Here is a 17,953-nt window from a genome sequence, read left to right on the forward strand (position 1 = left end):
ACTCGTTCATACTGAAACGTTTTTAAAGTTTATTGAAATAAAAACCACCGAGCGAAAAAGGCAAGCAACATAGAAACAATATTATGGAAAACAAAAAGAAACAATTTGTGACGCGTGGTCGGAACCTTTCCGCAAGATGGCGTTAAGAGGGTGATCGTATGTAAGTCGTTTGCGCAAAAACTCGCTGAGCATTTCGTAGTTTGATGAATCCGACGATACCTTTGCAGCAGCAAGGATATTATGAACATAGAAATTAATGGCAGATAAACGATCTTGTTCTTTTTCGGTTGGTTGACGCTCGTCTGTGAAATAAGTTTGAGAAAAACTGTTGAATTTTTATGTAAAGCACCTCAAAAGTAATATAGGTGGATGCCGGGTTCGAAACTCGATGCTACCATTGTGGGTATATGTTTTTTGGCGAAAATACTTAAGCGGTAATGGTTCTAATTCAATTAGCGCCCATATATTACTTTGTGGATGAATACTTTCATGATGGCCACCGGGTTGGAGCAATTACCGATAAGTGTCTTTTCCAAAGACAAACACATCTACAATGGTGGCTGCATCAATTCCCAAACCGTATCCTTTGGTCTAATGCTGGCGCTCCTAGGCACAGTAATATATAGTAGGGTGGGGTAAGACGGGATACCTTTAGCACCTAATGTCCTAATATTAGGATCGTGTTTTAAAGAATTTACAATGGCCTATGGGAGTCGTGAGGATACGGTTTTATAATTCTTTGAACGTTTTTTTTTGTTTACTACCAAGTGGGGATAGAAAATAGAATGAAAGGTGTCCCATCTTCCCCTACCCTACTATATATATTTCAAACACACATCTTACCTTCGTTATTAACGAACGAATATGCTATTTCTATCAATTTACGTTGAACGCTTTGTGTTGGGACAAATACGTAGCTTATCGGGTGTGGGAACACCAAGCTGCCGTAGTAATTGTTTGGTGTTGGAAGCTTTAACACCTGTGAAAATATGTGGGTTTACCTCATGCTCACTGTCGAGTTAAAACATGGGTGTCTTCTTATACACCAGACACACATGGTGTATTCATACACCTCATGCCCACTGTCTAGTTATAACATGGGTGTCTTCTTATACACCAGACACACATGGTGGATTTATACACCTCATGCTCACTGTCGAGTTATAACATGGGTGTCTTCTTATACACCAGACACACATGGTGTATTTATACACCTTATGCCCACTGCCCAGTTATAACATGGGTGTCTTCTTATACACCAGACACACATGGTGTATTTATACACCTCATGCCCACTGTCGAGTTATAACATGGGTGTCTTCTTATACACCAGACACACATGGTGGATTTTTACACCTCATGCTCACTGTCGAGTTATAACATGGGTGTCTTCTTATACACCAGACACACATGGTGGATTTATACACCTCATGCTCACTGTCGAGTTATAACATGGGTGTCTTCTTATACACCAGACACACATGGTGTATTTATACACCTCATGCCCACTGTCAAGTTATTACATGGGTGTATTTTGGTACACCTGAGGATATATTCATAAACCCCCTTTGCTTACATAAATTTACAGTATATACTATTTCAAGCTAGGACAACTTACATCAAACACATTCGAATATCCAAGGTTGCTCATCCTCGCATAAGTTTGCATGTCAGATAATGTATTGAAGTCTCCACCCCAAACTACTTGTGGTTCAAACTCAAGCGAAAATCTTTGTTCTAAATCTTTCTTGATCATCTTCGTAATTTGATGAATGCTGTTTACCTGTTTAATTTAAACACACTTTTAATTTTAGTATGTTTATACTATTTTTTTTTTTTTTTTTAGAAATTTAGGAGGTTGTTTGGAAGCCATAAAATATAAGCTAGATCGATTAATCAGAACTTGTGCATTATATTTTGAAGAGAATATTCATTGGATGCCCTTTAGTACGTAGATCAAATTTACTCTTACGGCAGGGCAACAACAGTCGTTATAACACGGGTTTTATGTTCCATACACCTCAACCCATATAGTCACTGCATGTTTACATATACAACATACATTTTAAATAAATGTATATAACTTATCAAGGCCACGTGGCGGGGCAAGGATAGTCGTTATACCCCAGATGTTCTGTTTCATACACCTCGGGCCGGAGTTACCACGTATTTATTTTGTAGGTGATTTGCATTAAATTTCTGTCACCATACCTGAAACAGCCTCGTTCCAATCCCCAGTATTCCCTTTTCCAACTGACTGTTAACGAAGGTAATCGGTGGTCGGTTGACCTGGGCCATCTCGAAGGTCGCGAACACCACACGGTTGCCGCTAGATGTCGTAAGAAAGTCGCGAGTATCGAGCAACGTAAGTCGACGTGGTTTGAAGAAAATGGCGTTACCGAGGCCCTGTGTGACGTCATATACGCATTTATGACGAGATAAATAGATATAGTAAACTGGGGTAAGATGGTCCAGGATTTATTCTCTTTTTTGTTTTGGTAGTAAACAAATAATATTTGCAGAATCATAAAACCGTTTCCCAGGACTATTTGTTAATTGTTAAAAACACCATCACGTGCTAACAGTGTCCATCTTACCCCGCCGTACTTAATGTTAATTACATCTTTAAGATAAGGAGGCAGCAGTTTTAACGAACAGTGAAGACAACAATATAAACTTTATGACGTAACAGCTCACCTGTTTTATGTTGATACGTAAAAATGCCGAAGGTTGAAAGATGGGTTCGTGTTCTTTATATATAGCAAGGTCATATGCATTACCAAGAGCCAGCTTTATTTCTTCAAGCCAATCGTTTTGAACCTGTGCGAACCGAAACGTTCAATCCAGTTATATTGTTATGATGGCTGCTATTAAATATTGGGCGTAGCTTATTTTGGACGAGCCCCGAATGAAGGTCGTGTTAGGAACGATGGTTTAAATTAGGTCAATAAAAAGGGTGTGACATTTTAAAGTAGTTTATAGGGTTCTGCTATACCAGGTGTATAAAACATAACACCCGTTTCATAACGACTGTCGCTACCCCGCGAGGATAAATAAGATGCATTAATGGGCGTTATGTTTTATACACCTATAGTGTGCCAGCTTATGAGTTATCTGGTATGTAACTTTGTGGATAACCGTTCACTATTAAGAAAAATTTTGCACTCTCGTCAGATGGTAAACGAAACGGTGGTTCATTGAAATTTACATGTCGCCAAATATAACAATTTCATATTAAAACCGTTCATATTATCCTATAGTAATTTCAATTCTAAAATTACCTCTTGTAGCATTATGACGTCAGCATTAGCGCCGATAATCGCGTTCTTCGCCATCAACAATCGGTTTGTTTCGTTGAACAATCGTCGATCTATAACGCCTGCTGGGTACATTGCGTCGTTCGCCCACTTTGGGGCCAACAAGTTCCAGTTAAATACGAAAAGCTGCAAAAGATTTTGAGCTACAAAACATAGAAAAGCCTGAAAACTTTTAGTACGAGATCGTTTTTTATTCGAACGAGTGCAAGAACAAAATATTGACCTTTTCCATCGACGATAAAACAGTATTTTAAACGCGCCTATAACACTTGGTTTAAAAGCAGGGTTAATAAAAAATAGAAAATTTGGGTCATCACACATAATGCCGAAAGCATGTGAATTTGAATTTACGTGGCTAATTTAATATATATGTATAGTTGGGTGGGGGAAGATGGGACACCTTTTGGTCCCATTTGGTAGTAAACAAAAAACATTCAAAAAATTATAACCCTAACCCCACGACTCCCATATACCGTTGTTAATCGTTTAATAATTTTTTTTTACGAATACGATTAGGATATATGACTATCATGTGCAAAAGGTGTCCCATCTTTCCCAACCCTACTATATAGAATAGCATAATATGCTCTGGTAAATACGCTACTTTCTGTAAAACAAACTCACCGAGTTCCATTCATAACATTTAGAAGACGCTGACGCAACAATTGCAAGTATGACGCAACAGACGAGTACATTTGTCATCTTAGTGGTTGGTGTGAATGAATTTATAAACCAAACTGCTCCTTTATAAACAAGACACCCATGCCTTTCGGGCGTGCATTATAGTACCACCTCGATTTCAATTAGAACCAGGGTCGCACATTAACAAAGTCTAGACGCATTTGAACGCGACAGCATAAAACATTTTACAATTCAAGTGCACGGTAATAAAATGAAACTTTCTTACGTTTTATACGATGTCTATGTTACCGAAGTATAAACATATTGGTCCCTTCTAACATTCTCTAATCTAAATATAAAGACAAACAGGAGAATAGAACCCTTAACAAGCGTTATATCTGTATGGTAACTTTCGAGGGAATTTATTACAGTGGCTCGTATTAAATAAGTGTCGTGTAACGGTCGCCACTTCAATGTTACGACCCTTAAAATACACATAACGCGTGAAGTTGATTGGTTATTATATCCGCGCTGGTGACGTCACTGCAATTGCGTCACTGTGGCAATACGTCATCAGTTGGTACGTCATCGCAAGTTTCATCCATCGATGACGTAACTTTCATGTCTTCTCCGAAAATGACGTGGAAGTGACGTCATCTTTGGAATGCGATGGTTTGAAAATTTTTCTTCTCGGCTCGTCATCGGGGGAATTCCCGTCCGCACTGGCTTGGGAATCCCCCGTGTTGATCTTGTGTTTCAAGTTTTCGTGTTTCTAAAAAATAAAATATTACTTAAACTGCTCTTCTGTCAAAAAAAACATCTTATTGCGCGAACGTTTCGTCTGCCATTGTCACGTAGGATAACGACGAATAGTTGGTTCAATAAAATATTCAGGTTTTTACAAGAAGAGCATTTACAAGCTTTCCAATGAAGAAAATACAATGTGTTAAAACTTTTGTTCCGACATACTCACTTTTTTATCAAGTTGTTGATACAAATATCTTAACAAGATCGAACTTCGGTCTTTCTTGATCACTGAAACGTAACAATATAATTAATATAGAAATACTATACATAAGCACTTGGTAACCAAACAGTTTCCGAAACCAAATTTCGAATTTCGACGAAAATACAATTCCCACAATCGCATCCGGTGTGTCGTCACAATGACTTGGCCAGTGTTTTCAAATTAATTTTATTCGGAAAGAATTTTAACATTTTTTTTTAATTCAAAGTTTTTTTGATTATGACGCAATACGACGTAGTATTTTGTAATTGGATTCTTCATGTCATCACTGGAAACACTGTTCGAAGTAATGCAGGATTGTGACGTCATAACAGGAAACACAGAAAGTCGAATGAACGAGACCGCGACTCCAGGATTGAAACAAAATGTCAGGATTCGGGATCTGCTGATGCATTGTTAGAAATGAATAAAGCAGTGGCAAGTATTCTGTTGTTGATATGTTTCGAAACATCGGCGGACTTCCGGTCCCGGATTCGAAGGGGTGCGGAACATATCCCATCGAGTATAAGAAGATGCGACCGTAAGCTGGGGCTAGAGAGCGGGGATATACCAGATGATAGAATATCGGTGTCTACAGTGATCAATGAGCATAGGTATGGTAAAGAGAACGCTAGATTGAACGGTGATAATGCATGGGTGACGTATACAGCACCGGAGCAGTGGATACAGGTTGGTGGGGAGTGTGTGTGTATGCCATGGTATATATAGGTAGTATATAGGTTTTCATTAATTAAAACGAAACTTTGAGTTATAGGGTAGGGGGCTTTTTTAATAGAGTTGTTGGGTTGTTTGCATGCTAAGTGTAGCGACCACGCTTTTAAACCGAGTCGTTTTTTATGGGTTTAACACATAGATAGACGGTCTTCGTACATTGTGTTGGATCTTGGCTACCGTAGCCCTCAGTGCCCAACTGGGTGTATCGTGTGCGAGAAAAACATTAAATAGTACAATGATATAAAAGAAAATGGGAGACTGGTTTATGAGATATAGGGTAAACAGTGTACCAGTAAAGACCGGACGATGTACCGGTAAAGGACATACATTGTACAGCTATAGAGAACAGGCGACATAATAGACTGCACAATTAACAAAAAACAACGGATCATTATAATCAAACAGAGAATAACGAGACTACAATAACTGACCAATAACAAGAACATAATGAACGGTTTTATAAATTCACAGATCGACCTTGGGAAAACAATGTATGTAAGTGGTGTTCAAACACAAGGACAGATCGTCCCCACGCACGGAAGGTTGCTTGTATCTCAATACAAAGTGAAGTATAAGGCGAGTCCCCGTGGTAACGTGTGGCAGGCGGTGTCGGACAGAGGAGGCCCCATCAACTTTAATGGTAACACGGACGGGACAAGAGTTGCGAGCGCGCGTTTTCCTGAACCAGTACTCGCCCAGGTTTGTGAAGCGATGACGTAGTTATACATTTGTGATGTCATTGGTGACGTGAGTTTGTATGGTTAGAACGCATACCTCCAACACGGACTTAAAGCTCATGCAAAAGTTGCATGGCTAACGTCTTTGGTCGGTGTAAATGGTAACTCTAGAAGTTGAAAGGTCGTAATGGGCAACTCTGGCCATAATCTCAGGTGATAACAAAGCGAGAAAGATTGTCGATGAAAATGTGTATGTTAGCTTATGGGTAGGCTGGAAGTTTCAAGGCGGAAGCCCGAGTTGATAATTATAAAAGTTACAGCGACATTTCCGCTTCTAGATGAGCGAACATGTAAGCATATTGCACATATTTTAACAGATCGTCCGCATCGTACCAGTATTATGGCCTGCGAGAGCGAACAGGATTGCTCTACGTCTTGAACTGCTTGGTTGTAGCATTGCGGCAGATTCAGGTAAATTACCCGTTTTCATGCCCACGATCAAGTTGCTAAAGCTTTTGCGATGTGTGAATAAGCATACATAACTTTCGGTTGTTTTCGTTTTTTATATCCTCGTGAGGGGAAACTGAATATTTCATGGTTGCGACTACCATGCCCACAGTCGAGCTTTTGCAGTGTGTGAATTAGCAGACACGACTTTTGGTTGGTCGTCAAGTGGTAACTTTATAGACATATCCGTATTGTGTTAACGTGTGGATACTTAGACATGCTTTCATTACCAAAAACGCTTTATCAAACAGAGTTTTTAAGAGATTGTGCATACGTAACACCTGTATATATGTTGCTCCAGTTTTTAAAACCAGGCTGACATCATAGGTGTAAGCACTGCAGTTTTATGCCAAAAATAGCTTTTAAGCTTTTGTGTTACATGAGACCAACAGTATTTTGAATCCGTAACACTCACTACGTCCCAGGTTGCGGGAGTTTACGTTCGCAGACGAAACCCCGGGGTTCGATATCGAGCATGAACTACCCGGGCAGATACGACAACAACGCAAACTGCAGGTGGCAGATTATTGCTCCTATCTACCAAGTGATCATCCTAACCTTTGATCCTGGGTTCGCTTTGGAGTATGGATCCAATAACTGTAGGCTTGAATATGTTGAGGTAAGCTTGTTGGTTTAATATTTGAAAACATGGAGGTTCTAGGTTCGGAGTTTACCTTAGGTAGAATGCTACATATACATGAATATGGGGATACCATACGTTTGTTTGGAGCATAAGAAGACACCCATGTTATAACCTGACAATGAGCATGGGGCGTATGAACACACCAAGCATGTCTGCTGTAAAAGAAGACATTCATGTTATAACACGACAGTGAGCATGAGGTGTATGAATATACCATGTGTGTCTGGTGTATAAGAAGACACCCATGTTATAACTCGACAATGAGCATAAACAACTTTCTTGTTCAACAGATACTTGATGTCATCGGCAACACAGAGAAATCTTTAGGGAAGTTTTGTGGAAAGAATCAGCCAGGAACCTTCAGTTCAACCAGAAACGTTATGAAGGTATTGCGTGTTTATTTGGGGTAATAAACCTACATTCAAGTTATCCTACATTCAAGGAGCAAGCTATTTAGGAATAGAATTTCATGTTCATCATATTTAAGACACCACTGTTAACACAGCACTTAGCTTTATTGCTAATCTTGTGGTAATAGTTTACAATTAGTTATTAAGTAACATGAGATAAAAATTATTTTGCCGGGACTTGAACTTAGACGTTCACGTTTTACAAAAACGAAAGTAACAGTAAGTTTGTAACCAACAGGTTCAATTCATGACTGACCACTACGAAGGGGACAGAGGATTCAGAGCAAGATACAACTTTGTCAATGGATCTGGCTGTGGGGGGCCTCAGGTTCGTACAAAGATTGTTGATTGTTATTATTATATCTGTATAGACCATGGGTGTAACATTAGGGGGAATATGTCACCTCAGCTTTTGAAATGGAAGTTACATCATACCATTTAGCACTACAGCAGATGGCTAGCTGTCCTAATAAGAGAATCTAAACAGGCTTTCCTGGGCAAAAAAGGATATGTTGGTTTCGTAGGTGTTTTCCTAGAGAACATATTTTGAAATGTTTAGGAATCTCTGCATTAGGATAGCTAAAGGACTTTACTATTGCAACGAAACATGCCACTTTTGGAAGCACAAGGGTGTTGGGGTAATGGGCCAAAACTGGACCAAATCCCAGGTTCTTATAGACCTCACCCATACAGAACAAAACACAATTAAAAGGTTTTCCCGGGCAAAAAGACGATATGTTGGTTTTGTAGGTGTTTTTATAGAAAACTTATCTTAGGGTGTTAAAGAATAACATTATCTCTATATTTTCAGGCATTAACTGAACCAAGAGGTTTCTTTCAATCCATGAATTATCCTGAACCTTACTCCAACAACGCTCACTGTATTTGGGATATTTATGCTGGCGTTGACAAGGTAAAGTTATTTAATGAAAATAAACCTTAAAAAAACAACACCTCCTAAACCAATAGAAATTTGATGTTGACAAAATAATGTTATTCTACAGAATTGTAAAGTTCAAATTAAAACTCCTAAACAAAGGTAAAAGAATAAGAAAGTTTAGATTTAGATTTAGTAAATAAGCATTCAACGATATAAGGTTTAACATCTAGGTGTTGTTGGTCTGTTTTGAAAGATAATTTATGAGCACCAAGATTTATCAAGATAATCATCAAGAAAATTCACTTCTCCAACCCATCTGTACACTACATTCTTGTCCATTATCCAAACAATAACATCATCTTCACAGTTGATAGAAATCCGATTCAGTGACATGCAGATTGCGCGTGATATTCGCTACCCTGGTGTTCGGTACCGACCTGGAACCTCATGTATAGATGATAGCTTACAGGTGAGTTCTTGGTGATGTTTGATTGACAATAAGGGGTGGAGCCTGACTTGTTGAGTTGAAAAAGAAGACAGTATGTCTTGCTTGTTTGTATGGAAGGGGTACGAGTGCAGTTTTTGTCACCCAATCCTATATTATTTAGAACAAGGTCCTCCAGAGTGGCATGTTATGGGACCTGAGTTTTCCCCAGAGTTGGCACATTAAAGCGATTACTCCTATGTGTTTTTCAAAGTTAATGTAAACAGAACACCATTGCTGTTAATAAATATATCAAGCCTGAGCGAATGGTGTTTTGTTGGGTTATAACTAAAATCCTGCTCAGAAAGTCTGACTAGAAAAAACACAACTATTAGCACACAGATGTAAAGATATAACACACTCTTTGTTCCAGATTAAAGATGTAGAGAATGGATTATACATAGCATCCATGGAACATAGATACTGTGATAGTGTGCGACCTCCGAACTTTATATCTATCTCTAATAGAGTGAGGATTGTGTTTCAAACTAATGAAGCAATTCAAGCAAAAGGTAAAAACAGGATTCAAATTTATTTACATTTTTTTTTAAAGGATCCGAAAGCTTCTTTGAAATTCATGATTTTTTACAGTTTATTACTCCATAAAGAAACCTAATGCATGCATAGAGCTAAATTTGCTATAAAAGAGCTAGTTTCTTCAGAAAATAAGACAAGAATCCATAACATGTTACTACACGAGTTTTTTTTTATTATGTTATTTTACTCTTTGATGATTTTCATCATTGTATCCATGAGTCCATGAAAAATACAAATGTTATGATGTTTACAATCCACAACAGGTTTCTTCGCAACCTACCAAGTTATTGCTGCATCTGGCTGTGGAGGGCCAAGGGATCAAATTACACAACGAGGGTTGATACAATCAAAGAACTATCCAGAATATTATGAACCTAACCTTAGATGTGAATGGATTATTAAGACTGAACCAGAAAATGATATTCAGGTGAATTGATATGATAGAACTGCAGCTGCATTAAGTGTGTAATAAGACAAGAGACAACCGTGTTATAACGTAAGCATAAGGTGTATGAATACACCCTGTGTGTCTGGTGTATAAGAAGACACCCATGTTATAACTCGACAGTGAGCATGAGGTGCATTAATACACAATGTGCGTCTGGTCTCTGGTGTATAAGAAAACATCTGTGTTATAACCTAACTCAGACATACATTACAGATAACCTTCCATGACTTTGCATTGGAGGAACATGCCAACTGTACATTTGACATTGTATCTATATATGATGGTAAAAGTGACCAACATAGACTTGGTGCATATTGCACAACACACAACCTCAGTATTGGACCATTGACTGCACATAGTGGGGTCATGAAGATTGTCTTCAAATCAGATGATTATAACCAGGAAAGGTAAGTCTTATTTTTGGAAGGTTCTGAATCTATTACAACACTTAACTGGCATCCAAGGTTTCATAAAATGTTTAGTAGTCATTGCTCATAACAAAATCCAACCTCTACTCATGCCTCCTTAAATTTGGAGATTGATTGCTGCAAATTAGTAAATAAAATAACAAGCTTAGTTTTAAAACTAATCTAAACGGCAACCAAACTAATGAAGGTAAACTTACAGAACTGCTCTAACCTACAAGTTACATCACTATGCAAAAGTCCCATTTATGGTAAACATACACCTACTGCAGTAGTGTAGTGATTTATATAACTTCAAACATGCATCTGTATTTTGGTTTTGTAAAATTAACAACCTTTCTACAGAGGGTTCAATGCAAGTTATCGCGTTGTAACTCGTACAAGACCAACATCTGCAACAACAACAGCCCCCACCTTACCAATGTCCACCACTACATTGGAAACAACAACAACTACTATTACTACTAAGAGTATGAAAATAGAAGTTATTGTGTGCAAATCAAAAATGGTGTTTGTTGTCTGTTGATAAACATGACTAAACAGGAAGTGGGTGTGGCAGTAAAAGTATCGCAAATGCAAAAAAATTATCCAAACTTTTTGCAATAAAAAAAGTATGAGAACCACTGATAAAGTATTAACAAGAGAAACAACTACGAACAATGTCTTACACATTTATCTTCTTGCAGGAACTACACCCACTCTCATGTCAACAACACAAGTTGAACCAGAATATGACATCACAACCACCTTTGTTCCAACAACAAAGGAGAAGAAAATTGAAAAAGTAAACAAAAATTTTACATAAAAACACAACTGAAACAAAAATTATGAATGTTTTTAGACAGAACCACAAAACCCAAATGTTTTACCACGACCAGACCATAATGACATCACAAAGGATGGTTCTAGTCCAACAGTCACAGAGGTAAGTATGACATCATAATGACAAAGTTTAAAATTAAAGAAAATTTTACAGGAAATGGGCAAATTGATCATCATAGGGTTGGCTTCTGTAGCTGGGCTGCTTATCAGTGTTATACTGACCGGTATCATATTATGTTGCCGCCAACATTTCATTACAACTACAATGAGCGCGCAGGGGTCTTTTAGAAACGCACAAAACTCTAGGTTTGTTAAATAATAATGTTGAGTTTTAAGAAGATTTTATCCAATACAAAATTAGTCGATTAGAGACACAAGTGACAAGGTGTTTTTGAGCCTTCAGTGTTATTTCCTTTTTTTCGACATTGTTTCAGTAAGTTTTAAACCTTTACTTTACTACAAGGTTTTAATTACTTGAAAGTTAACTATCAAAAATCAATGGCAAAACCAACAAGACTTTACTTGTGTAATTAAATCTTTTGAACATATCTTTTGAACATATCTATATTCTTTTGAACATATCTATATAGTCTCACTTTTTTCCAACTAATTAGAATTATACAACTCCATTCACAGCAATGCACAGAACTTGATGTATGATTACTCCATTGCTTCAACCAACCAAGTGGAACACGCATCATCTCATGTATCGGACTCATTTAGTCATCAGGTAACCAATGTATGTGGAGTATGTAGTAAGCAATGAAATGGTCCCAAATTAGATAAGGATCAAGGGAAACTTGTTCTTGGTAGCTGAACTATTATAGCTGTTGTTGCTTGTAGGGGTAGAATACTATATTATATGTATGGCTGGGTCCTTTAGTGTGACATGCCAGAAGGATATAGGCCTTGATCCTTTACTTGGGAACCATTCTTTTGAAATAAGAGTAACAAACAAATAACGAAAAAGACATAGTGTTCACTCGCAAATGTCACATTGATTTTTCATTACATGTTTGTAACATCATTAATATATTGCCATTATAAGTTTAAGCATATTTCTACAAACACAGGGCACAATAAGGAGGGTCCCAAGCAGAGAAAGCAGGATTTACTTTTCCATTGAGGAATGTCCGAACAGTGGAGATGCAGGAAGACCTTCAACAAGTAAAGAAACACCAGTTGTTAAGGTGATTATACATAGTGTGGAGGTTGCATCACACACCCATTGCAATTCAACTGCGTAGTTTATATTAGTGGTTAATTGTGGGTTTCAAGCTATGAAGCAAATCTTGCATATAAGAAATGAAGGCTTTGCGAGGGTGTGATTGTTGTTAAGGTGACTATACATGGTGATGCCATTGCCCAATGACTACATTACAATTTGCACTGTCTGTCTGATGTATACTTTGATTCGGTGTAAACAGCCTAAAATCTGTTTGTGCACTGTCTGTGGTATTATTTTCCATTGTAAGTTGTTGTTTTTAGTGATTTTTGATTTTGAATATTTAGGGTGTAGGATATCATTGATATTTTTTAGGAAACAAATACGCAAAGAGTTTTGAGAATATGTAACCTAAGGTTTAAAATTCAGGCACAATATAAGAAGTATTCATCACGTCATTACCACTGCAATGATGATTCAAGTGCGGTTCCTTTTGAGAATGAAGTTGAAGAAGAAGAATATTATGATGAGGATGAAACTTATAATGTGGATAGCGGGCAGGAGGATACACTGTTTAGGTGGGTGGGGGGAGAGGGGCTGGACCCCGTCATACATAGCATTTTGCAAAATCAGGTCTAACATTACTAGGAAATTATCAACATGGCTGAGCTACAGTTTAGTACAATAATAAAAACGTGTATATTTTGCAGCCATGTTTTTTTTTTTTTTCAGTGGCTTTTCCAAACAAACTTTTTAGTCATAACTTATAAAATATAAAATTAGAGTCATTCTGCAACTTTCTAGGTGAATTTTAGAAGCTTAGGGCGTTTTATCCTAACATTTAACTTTTACCCTGAATTACCAGGCAACGACAGAGATGTGGAACAATTGAAAGAGTGAACGATAAACAAAGTGCTGAGGACAAAATGATGGTGGACAACATTCTATATGAATCAGCTGATAGCATCAACAACAAGGAATTATAAATATGGGACAGAACATAATAAACATATGCGCATTTTATGAAAAACCAGAGTGATGTTTAAACCATTTGTTAAATAATGCAACACCAATTTGCCAGTTGTTGTTTACCAAGATTATTCGAATGGTTACTATAATCTAGTCCAACAAATGCAAGACATTTAATAACATTACAAAGCTGAAATATCCATAAATTCTTACCCATATAAGAACGCACCAAAGTTTTTACCAACAATATTACCTATGCCTTCCGAATTAAAAAGTTCAAGCAGCAAACAATGAATGAATGCTCGTTGTAACTAACAATACATACAAAACAATGAGCGTTATTTTGTCATTCATTTTTTTCCTATTGTTAACACTAGAACTCTCATATAGACAATGAACGTGTAAGTCACCATAATAATTATGTAAATAGACAAAGGTGTACACCACCCTACAGTTATGATAAACAAAACATTACCTTGCTGTGGTTTGCTCTCCTCTGTTGAAAGGTAAACCGAAATCTTCTTTTTCTGTGTAAAATAAATCATCAAATATAAAGTGAAGTTACTTTTGTTTTAAAGTTCATACCATTAAATACAGTGATAATAAAACAACAATGTAGCGCAAAACATTTGTGGTAGTTCTTTTTAAACAGTCTATTTTTAAGTTTTACCATTCATTATTTGTATATTCAAGATGTCAATTGAGTTTTTCCATTGAGTACACCCTCTAATTGCACTACTACTGTTAGAACAGGTATTAAATAAAACTGAAAGGCTGCTGTTAAGTACATCTTTAGTAGCAATATTTCAAGTGGTAGGGTAAATGAGTTCAAAGCTAATAGGATGTCAAAATGTTGCTACCAGAATTAAATATGGGATTCGCTTTCACAAACGTAAACTTTACGAACACTAGAAAAAAAAATAAAGATATTAACCAAACAGGCACAGTAAGTCCCATGACAGGAAGAACCAATGAAAAACCAAACAGTGCTATTGTCACACTGGCCTGTGCATGAGGCTTTGGTGGTCAAAGTCTACAGAATTATCTAATTCTAAATGAGCGCAAGATCTGTTTTAAGATTTAGATTAACTTCTCACCTTCTTATCATTTGACTGCGGATCAAACTTGGTAAAGTTCATAGCATTGAATGAAGGGAAGTTGCCCAAGATTTCTCCTTTGTCCTGTTGATGTAGTTAAGTCAAGATTAAGTATTTGAATATTAGACTTAAGTACCAGAAAAAAAAACTAAATTATCAGAAAAACAATTTAGTATTGTGTTTAGCCGACTTTTTTAGGGACTGTTAATTTGATACTAATTTTCTTTTCTTCGCTGTCATCTTCAATGTAACAAATGACATTTATGTAAAGTTGCACAAAAAATTAGAGTATATTGTGTATTTTACTAAGGTGGTATTGCAAAACCTAAATTTAAAACAGTTAGAAAATAAATAAAGAACAAAGCATAGATTATTGGCAAGACCAAGCTCTGTAACTAAACTTACTTCTTCCATTTTAAATAATTCAACTTTGCATAACACACGATGTCTCCAATGGTTGGTGTGATTCGATTCAATGGTGACGTCACAATAGATCTATCAGTGTATTAAACTTGATGGTCGATCTCGATACGAATTGTAACGAATATACGATATACTATAATGTATCTGTAATGAAAAACAACGGTGAAGAACTGTATTGAAATAATTGATAAAGTTTTTATTAATGTAATGTACAAGTGAATTAGACTCAAACAACTTTTCTATTCTTTTAAATATGACTATATTGTTTTGCCAATAAACTGTATTTGATTTGCAACAGAAAAAATGACGTTTTTTAAGGTACGGGGGAACCCCCGACCGGATATGGCATAGAAAAGTAAAAAGTGATCAAATATTAGGGGTGCGAAAAAATATTGCATAAATTCTTTGCTCGAAATCGTGTTGGTGCAAACTAAATATTTTAAAAATACTGCGAAAATAAAGAACCAATCGTTTATCGACGTAGTTATGACGATTTGATCGTTTTGTACTATGATGTGTACCTATTTTTGCAGCACCGAGCCCAACGGTTACCTATCACTTGTAGACCACAGGGCACAGGTTCAAGTCTCAGCTACCACCTTTGTGGTTGTATTTTGCTTAGACAAAGCAGTTGATTAGTTACATTTATTCTCTTCTTCAATCTGTAGCCTACATACTGTGTGCTAAAACTGTCTTTCAAACGTCGGGGGTTCGGAGTTGGGCCCTACTCAACCGTTCGTTTAGACTCTTAGAGAATATACAGACACAAGTACGCGTAGAGAGTAACTCCATTTTATGACCTCCCCCTACACAAATAAACACACATTTACAGCGACCTAGTTCTTGTATTGATGTAAGGCACAGATTTGTTGAGTAGACTTGAAGAAATATATTCTCTAAACATCATTATTATTATTGAGTATTTAGTGTTTATGAAGTTAGTGAAAAGTAAGTGATATGCATTGGAATGGCTTTTCCCCATTTGCTGCAGCTGTAGCAGCTGAAAACACGCTTATATACAATTGTCCATGGTTTGTTAGAAGTGTTAAAACGAGTTATTTTTAACTACAGAAACGTAAAACATCATTAGGTACCATATGTGCATTGTGGTCTTGGACATTCTTTGAATATGATTGGTGTAACTTGATTACCTTGCAATGTACTTTTCTTTGGCATATAAACATTATAATGCAATGCACATCTAATACATTGTAGTTTATGTACAATTTTAACACTAAGTATTATTGCAGCTTTTGAAAATGCACCAGATTTTGCTTCTGATAAAAATAACGCCCAACAGCAATACTATACACCCAACACTACGACATTGCATGTGCATTGCAGATTTAAAAAGAAAAATCACAACAAAGTTTTAAGACTGAGACGGTCATTCAGTTTTGTCTTTTTTGCTCGCTAAGGATGGTCTTGGGACAGATGGCAGTCTTGATGTCACAGTTGACACGCCCCCAGCTACCACATCGTAACTTTTACCAGCAACAGCTTTAGTTGCATTTACTCCCACTTCTGCAGTCTGGAATTCAAGTTAAAATTTTAGTGCCAATATACCAACTATTAAGTTTTTAGATTTTTTACCCCAAAGATATTTTTAAAATCAGATAAAAAGCTGGGTCAATATACCCAATATGGCAATATATAAATGAAAAGTAATAAAACAACCAGTTTTATATATTTATTTTATTCTCTTGGTATATGGTTCTAGGATGTAGCACGTAGGGTGAAATGAGAAATCTGAGGTTGGCTAGAATTGCCCCATACCATGTTACACAATTCAAACTCATCCAGAAAATGATCACAATGTAATTTAAATGTACATGTTGTTGCTGTCATGTAGATAGAAGTGTTATAAGAGAAATTTAGGTGTGTAAGTGTGAAAAGATACTCTATCCTTTATTTTGTGGTCTAAACTTAAAGGCATAACCATTACCTTAGATGCTACTACATATGAAGTGCTTGCGACAAGCTTAACCGCGCCAACACCTAACCCCACAGTTCCACCAACTGCTCCCTTTGTCATATTCACCATCCCGCTTCCCATGCGCCATAATATACCACCAGATGCTGCTGGGGCTGCTGCATTGAAATAAGGGTTGAGTTCATATACAACAGGGGCAAAAAGCTATGAATTGTAAATTTAGTAATTGGTTTAATTATTTAGGTCATCACAGGATATGACATGTTTGCCAGTCATCTGCATAAACTCAAAAAAAGTTAACTATTAAATGATGTAGTGTGAATTTTACCTTTTTTATTATTGTAAATAAAACAGAAAAACTTAGTCAAATACAAGCAAACTGTCAGAAATTGTATATTTTTTTAAATGTGAACTTTAAATACAAATTACACAACTTACCCTCAGGTTCAGTTTTAAAATCTTCTGATGAAATAGAAGTCACTTGCGAAGAATCCTGCTGTTATATTTGGTTTATAAAAATAATGCAAACCGTTAGTGATTATTTTATGACTTAGCGAAGAATTTTAGCATGGTAATCTTATAAGTCTTTATAAATAAATATACATTAACCAATAACACTGGCATATATATGATACTGAAGTAATAAAATAACCTGTATGCTATATAGATAAACAGTAAAATAAATTAAAACTGAACTTACCCTCATTTTATTGCGTTAGCAGGAAGACGAATTAGAAAATAAAATTATACAGGAATTATGAAATTACAGAAGTAACAATCTCATTTTTAATATTTCAGATCATTTAGTCTAGAAAAATAAATATTTTTGTACTTTTTTGCTCCACAACACAAGT

The 17,953-nt window shown here is 36.5% G+C and overlaps 4 protein-coding genes across 7 annotated transcripts; 1 reads left to right on the top strand and 3 right to left on the bottom strand.

Moving 5' to 3' along the window:
• Nucleotides 1-9: 9 nt before the first annotated feature.
• LOC149739229 (uncharacterized) lies at nucleotides 10-4,531 on the bottom strand. The gene is made up of 7 exons (XM_089875721.1): nucleotides 3,942-4,531; nucleotides 3,282-3,443; nucleotides 2,698-2,820; nucleotides 2,212-2,406; nucleotides 1,619-1,783; nucleotides 844-979; nucleotides 10-302 (listed from the first exon to the last, which is right to left on the bottom strand). The coding sequence occupies exons 1-7, from the start codon at nucleotides 4,017-4,019 to the stop codon at nucleotides 82-84; spliced, it is 1,080 nt and encodes a 359-aa protein (XP_089731847.1). The 5' UTR covers nucleotides 4,020-4,531; the 3' UTR covers nucleotides 10-81.
• LOC149739230 (DET1- and DDB1-associated protein 1-like) lies at nucleotides 4,345-15,335 on the bottom strand. The gene is made up of 5 exons (XM_089875745.1): nucleotides 15,149-15,335; nucleotides 14,744-14,827; nucleotides 14,122-14,173; nucleotides 4,912-4,973; nucleotides 4,345-4,710 (listed from the first exon to the last, which is right to left on the bottom strand). The coding sequence occupies exons 1-5, from the start codon at nucleotides 15,155-15,157 to the stop codon at nucleotides 4,558-4,560; spliced, it is 360 nt and encodes a 119-aa protein (XP_089731871.1). The 5' UTR covers nucleotides 15,158-15,335; the 3' UTR covers nucleotides 4,345-4,557.
• Nucleotides 5,336-13,982, top strand: LOC149739231 (uncharacterized). The gene is made up of 19 exons (XM_089875700.1): nucleotides 5,336-5,634; nucleotides 6,151-6,378; nucleotides 6,734-6,827; nucleotides 7,289-7,482; nucleotides 7,797-7,892; nucleotides 8,155-8,244; nucleotides 8,728-8,829; nucleotides 9,164-9,265; nucleotides 9,654-9,792; nucleotides 10,081-10,244; nucleotides 10,479-10,672; nucleotides 11,036-11,160; nucleotides 11,377-11,474; nucleotides 11,532-11,615; nucleotides 11,667-11,818; nucleotides 12,149-12,242; nucleotides 12,586-12,702; nucleotides 13,107-13,255; nucleotides 13,543-13,982. The coding sequence occupies exons 1-19, from the start codon at nucleotides 5,368-5,370 to the stop codon at nucleotides 13,661-13,663; spliced, it is 2,610 nt and encodes an 869-aa protein (XP_089731826.1). The 5' UTR covers nucleotides 5,336-5,367; the 3' UTR covers nucleotides 13,664-13,982.
• A 656-nt stretch (nucleotides 15,336-15,991) lies between the features above and the next one.
• LOC149739232 (uncharacterized) lies at nucleotides 15,992-17,942 on the bottom strand. 4 transcript variants are annotated; one of them, XM_089875749.1, is made up of 4 exons: nucleotides 17,800-17,942; nucleotides 17,538-17,595; nucleotides 17,112-17,254; nucleotides 15,992-16,697 (listed from the first exon to the last, which is right to left on the bottom strand). In XM_089875749.1, the coding sequence occupies exons 1-4, from the start codon at nucleotides 17,803-17,805 to the stop codon at nucleotides 16,554-16,556; spliced, it is 351 nt and encodes a 116-aa protein (XP_089731875.1). In that variant the 5' UTR covers nucleotides 17,806-17,942; the 3' UTR covers nucleotides 15,992-16,553. The 4 variants fall into 4 exon arrangements, with proteins under 4 accessions (XP_089731875.1, XP_089731873.1, XP_089731876.1 ...); XM_089875747.1 differs by having other exon boundaries at nucleotides 17,112-17,257; XM_089875750.1 differs by having other exon boundaries at nucleotides 17,538-17,592; nucleotides 17,800-17,932.
• Nucleotides 17,943-17,953: the final 11 nt, after the last annotated feature.

Source organism: Ciona robusta, chromosome 3 (assembly GCF_009617815.1).
Source record: "Ciona robusta chromosome 3, ASM961781v2".
NCBI lineage: Eukaryota > Metazoa > Chordata > Ascidiacea > Phlebobranchia > Cionidae > Ciona > Ciona robusta.

What these genes read in the sequence shown, in the direction of transcription:
- LOC149739229 (XM_089875721.1), bottom strand. Translation starts at nt 4,019, where the DNA reads ATGACAAATGTACTCGTCTGTTGCGTCATACTTGCAATTGTTGCGTCA. An exon ending in TACGTATCAACATAAAACAG is followed by an intron (nt 2,407 to 2,697) that starts GTGAGCTGTTAC and finishes GACGTCACACAG; the next exon opens with GGCCTCGGTAACGCCATTTT. An exon ending in TTCGTTCGTTAATAACGAAG is followed by an intron (nt 303 to 843) that starts GTAAGATGTGTG and finishes CTTATTTCACAG; the next exon opens with ACGAGCGTCAACCAACCGAA.
- LOC149739231 (XM_089875700.1), top strand. Translation starts at nt 5,368, where the DNA reads ATGAATAAAGCAGTGGCAAGTATTCTGTTGTTGATATGTTTCGAAACA. An exon ending in CTAGTCCAACAGTCACAGAG is followed by an intron (nt 11,616 to 11,666) that starts GTAAGTATGACA and finishes AAAATTTTACAG; the next exon opens with GAAATGGGCAAATTGATCAT. An exon ending in AGAAACGCACAAAACTCTAG is followed by an intron (nt 11,819 to 12,148) that starts GTTTGTTAAATA and finishes CTCCATTCACAG; the next exon opens with CAATGCACAGAACTTGATGT.
- LOC149739230 (XM_089875745.1), bottom strand. An exon ending in CGCAGTCAAATGATAAGAAG is followed by an intron (nt 14,174 to 14,743) that starts GTGAGAAGTTAA and finishes TATTTTACACAG; the next exon opens with AAAAAGAAGATTTCGGTTTA. An exon ending in ATCAACAACTTGATAAAAAA is followed by an intron (nt 4,711 to 4,911) that starts GTGAGTATGTCG and finishes TTTATTTTTTAG; the next exon opens with AAACACGAAAACTTGAAACA.
- LOC149739232 (XM_089875747.1), bottom strand. An exon ending in TTTTAAAACTGAACCTGAGG is followed by an intron (nt 17,258 to 17,537) that starts GTAAGTTGTGTA and finishes ATTTCAATGCAG; the next exon opens with CAGCCCCAGCAGCATCTGGT. An exon ending in CATATGTAGTAGCATCTAAG is followed by an intron (nt 16,698 to 17,111) that starts GTAATGGTTATG and finishes CTTGAATTCCAG; the next exon opens with ACTGCAGAAGTGGGAGTAAA.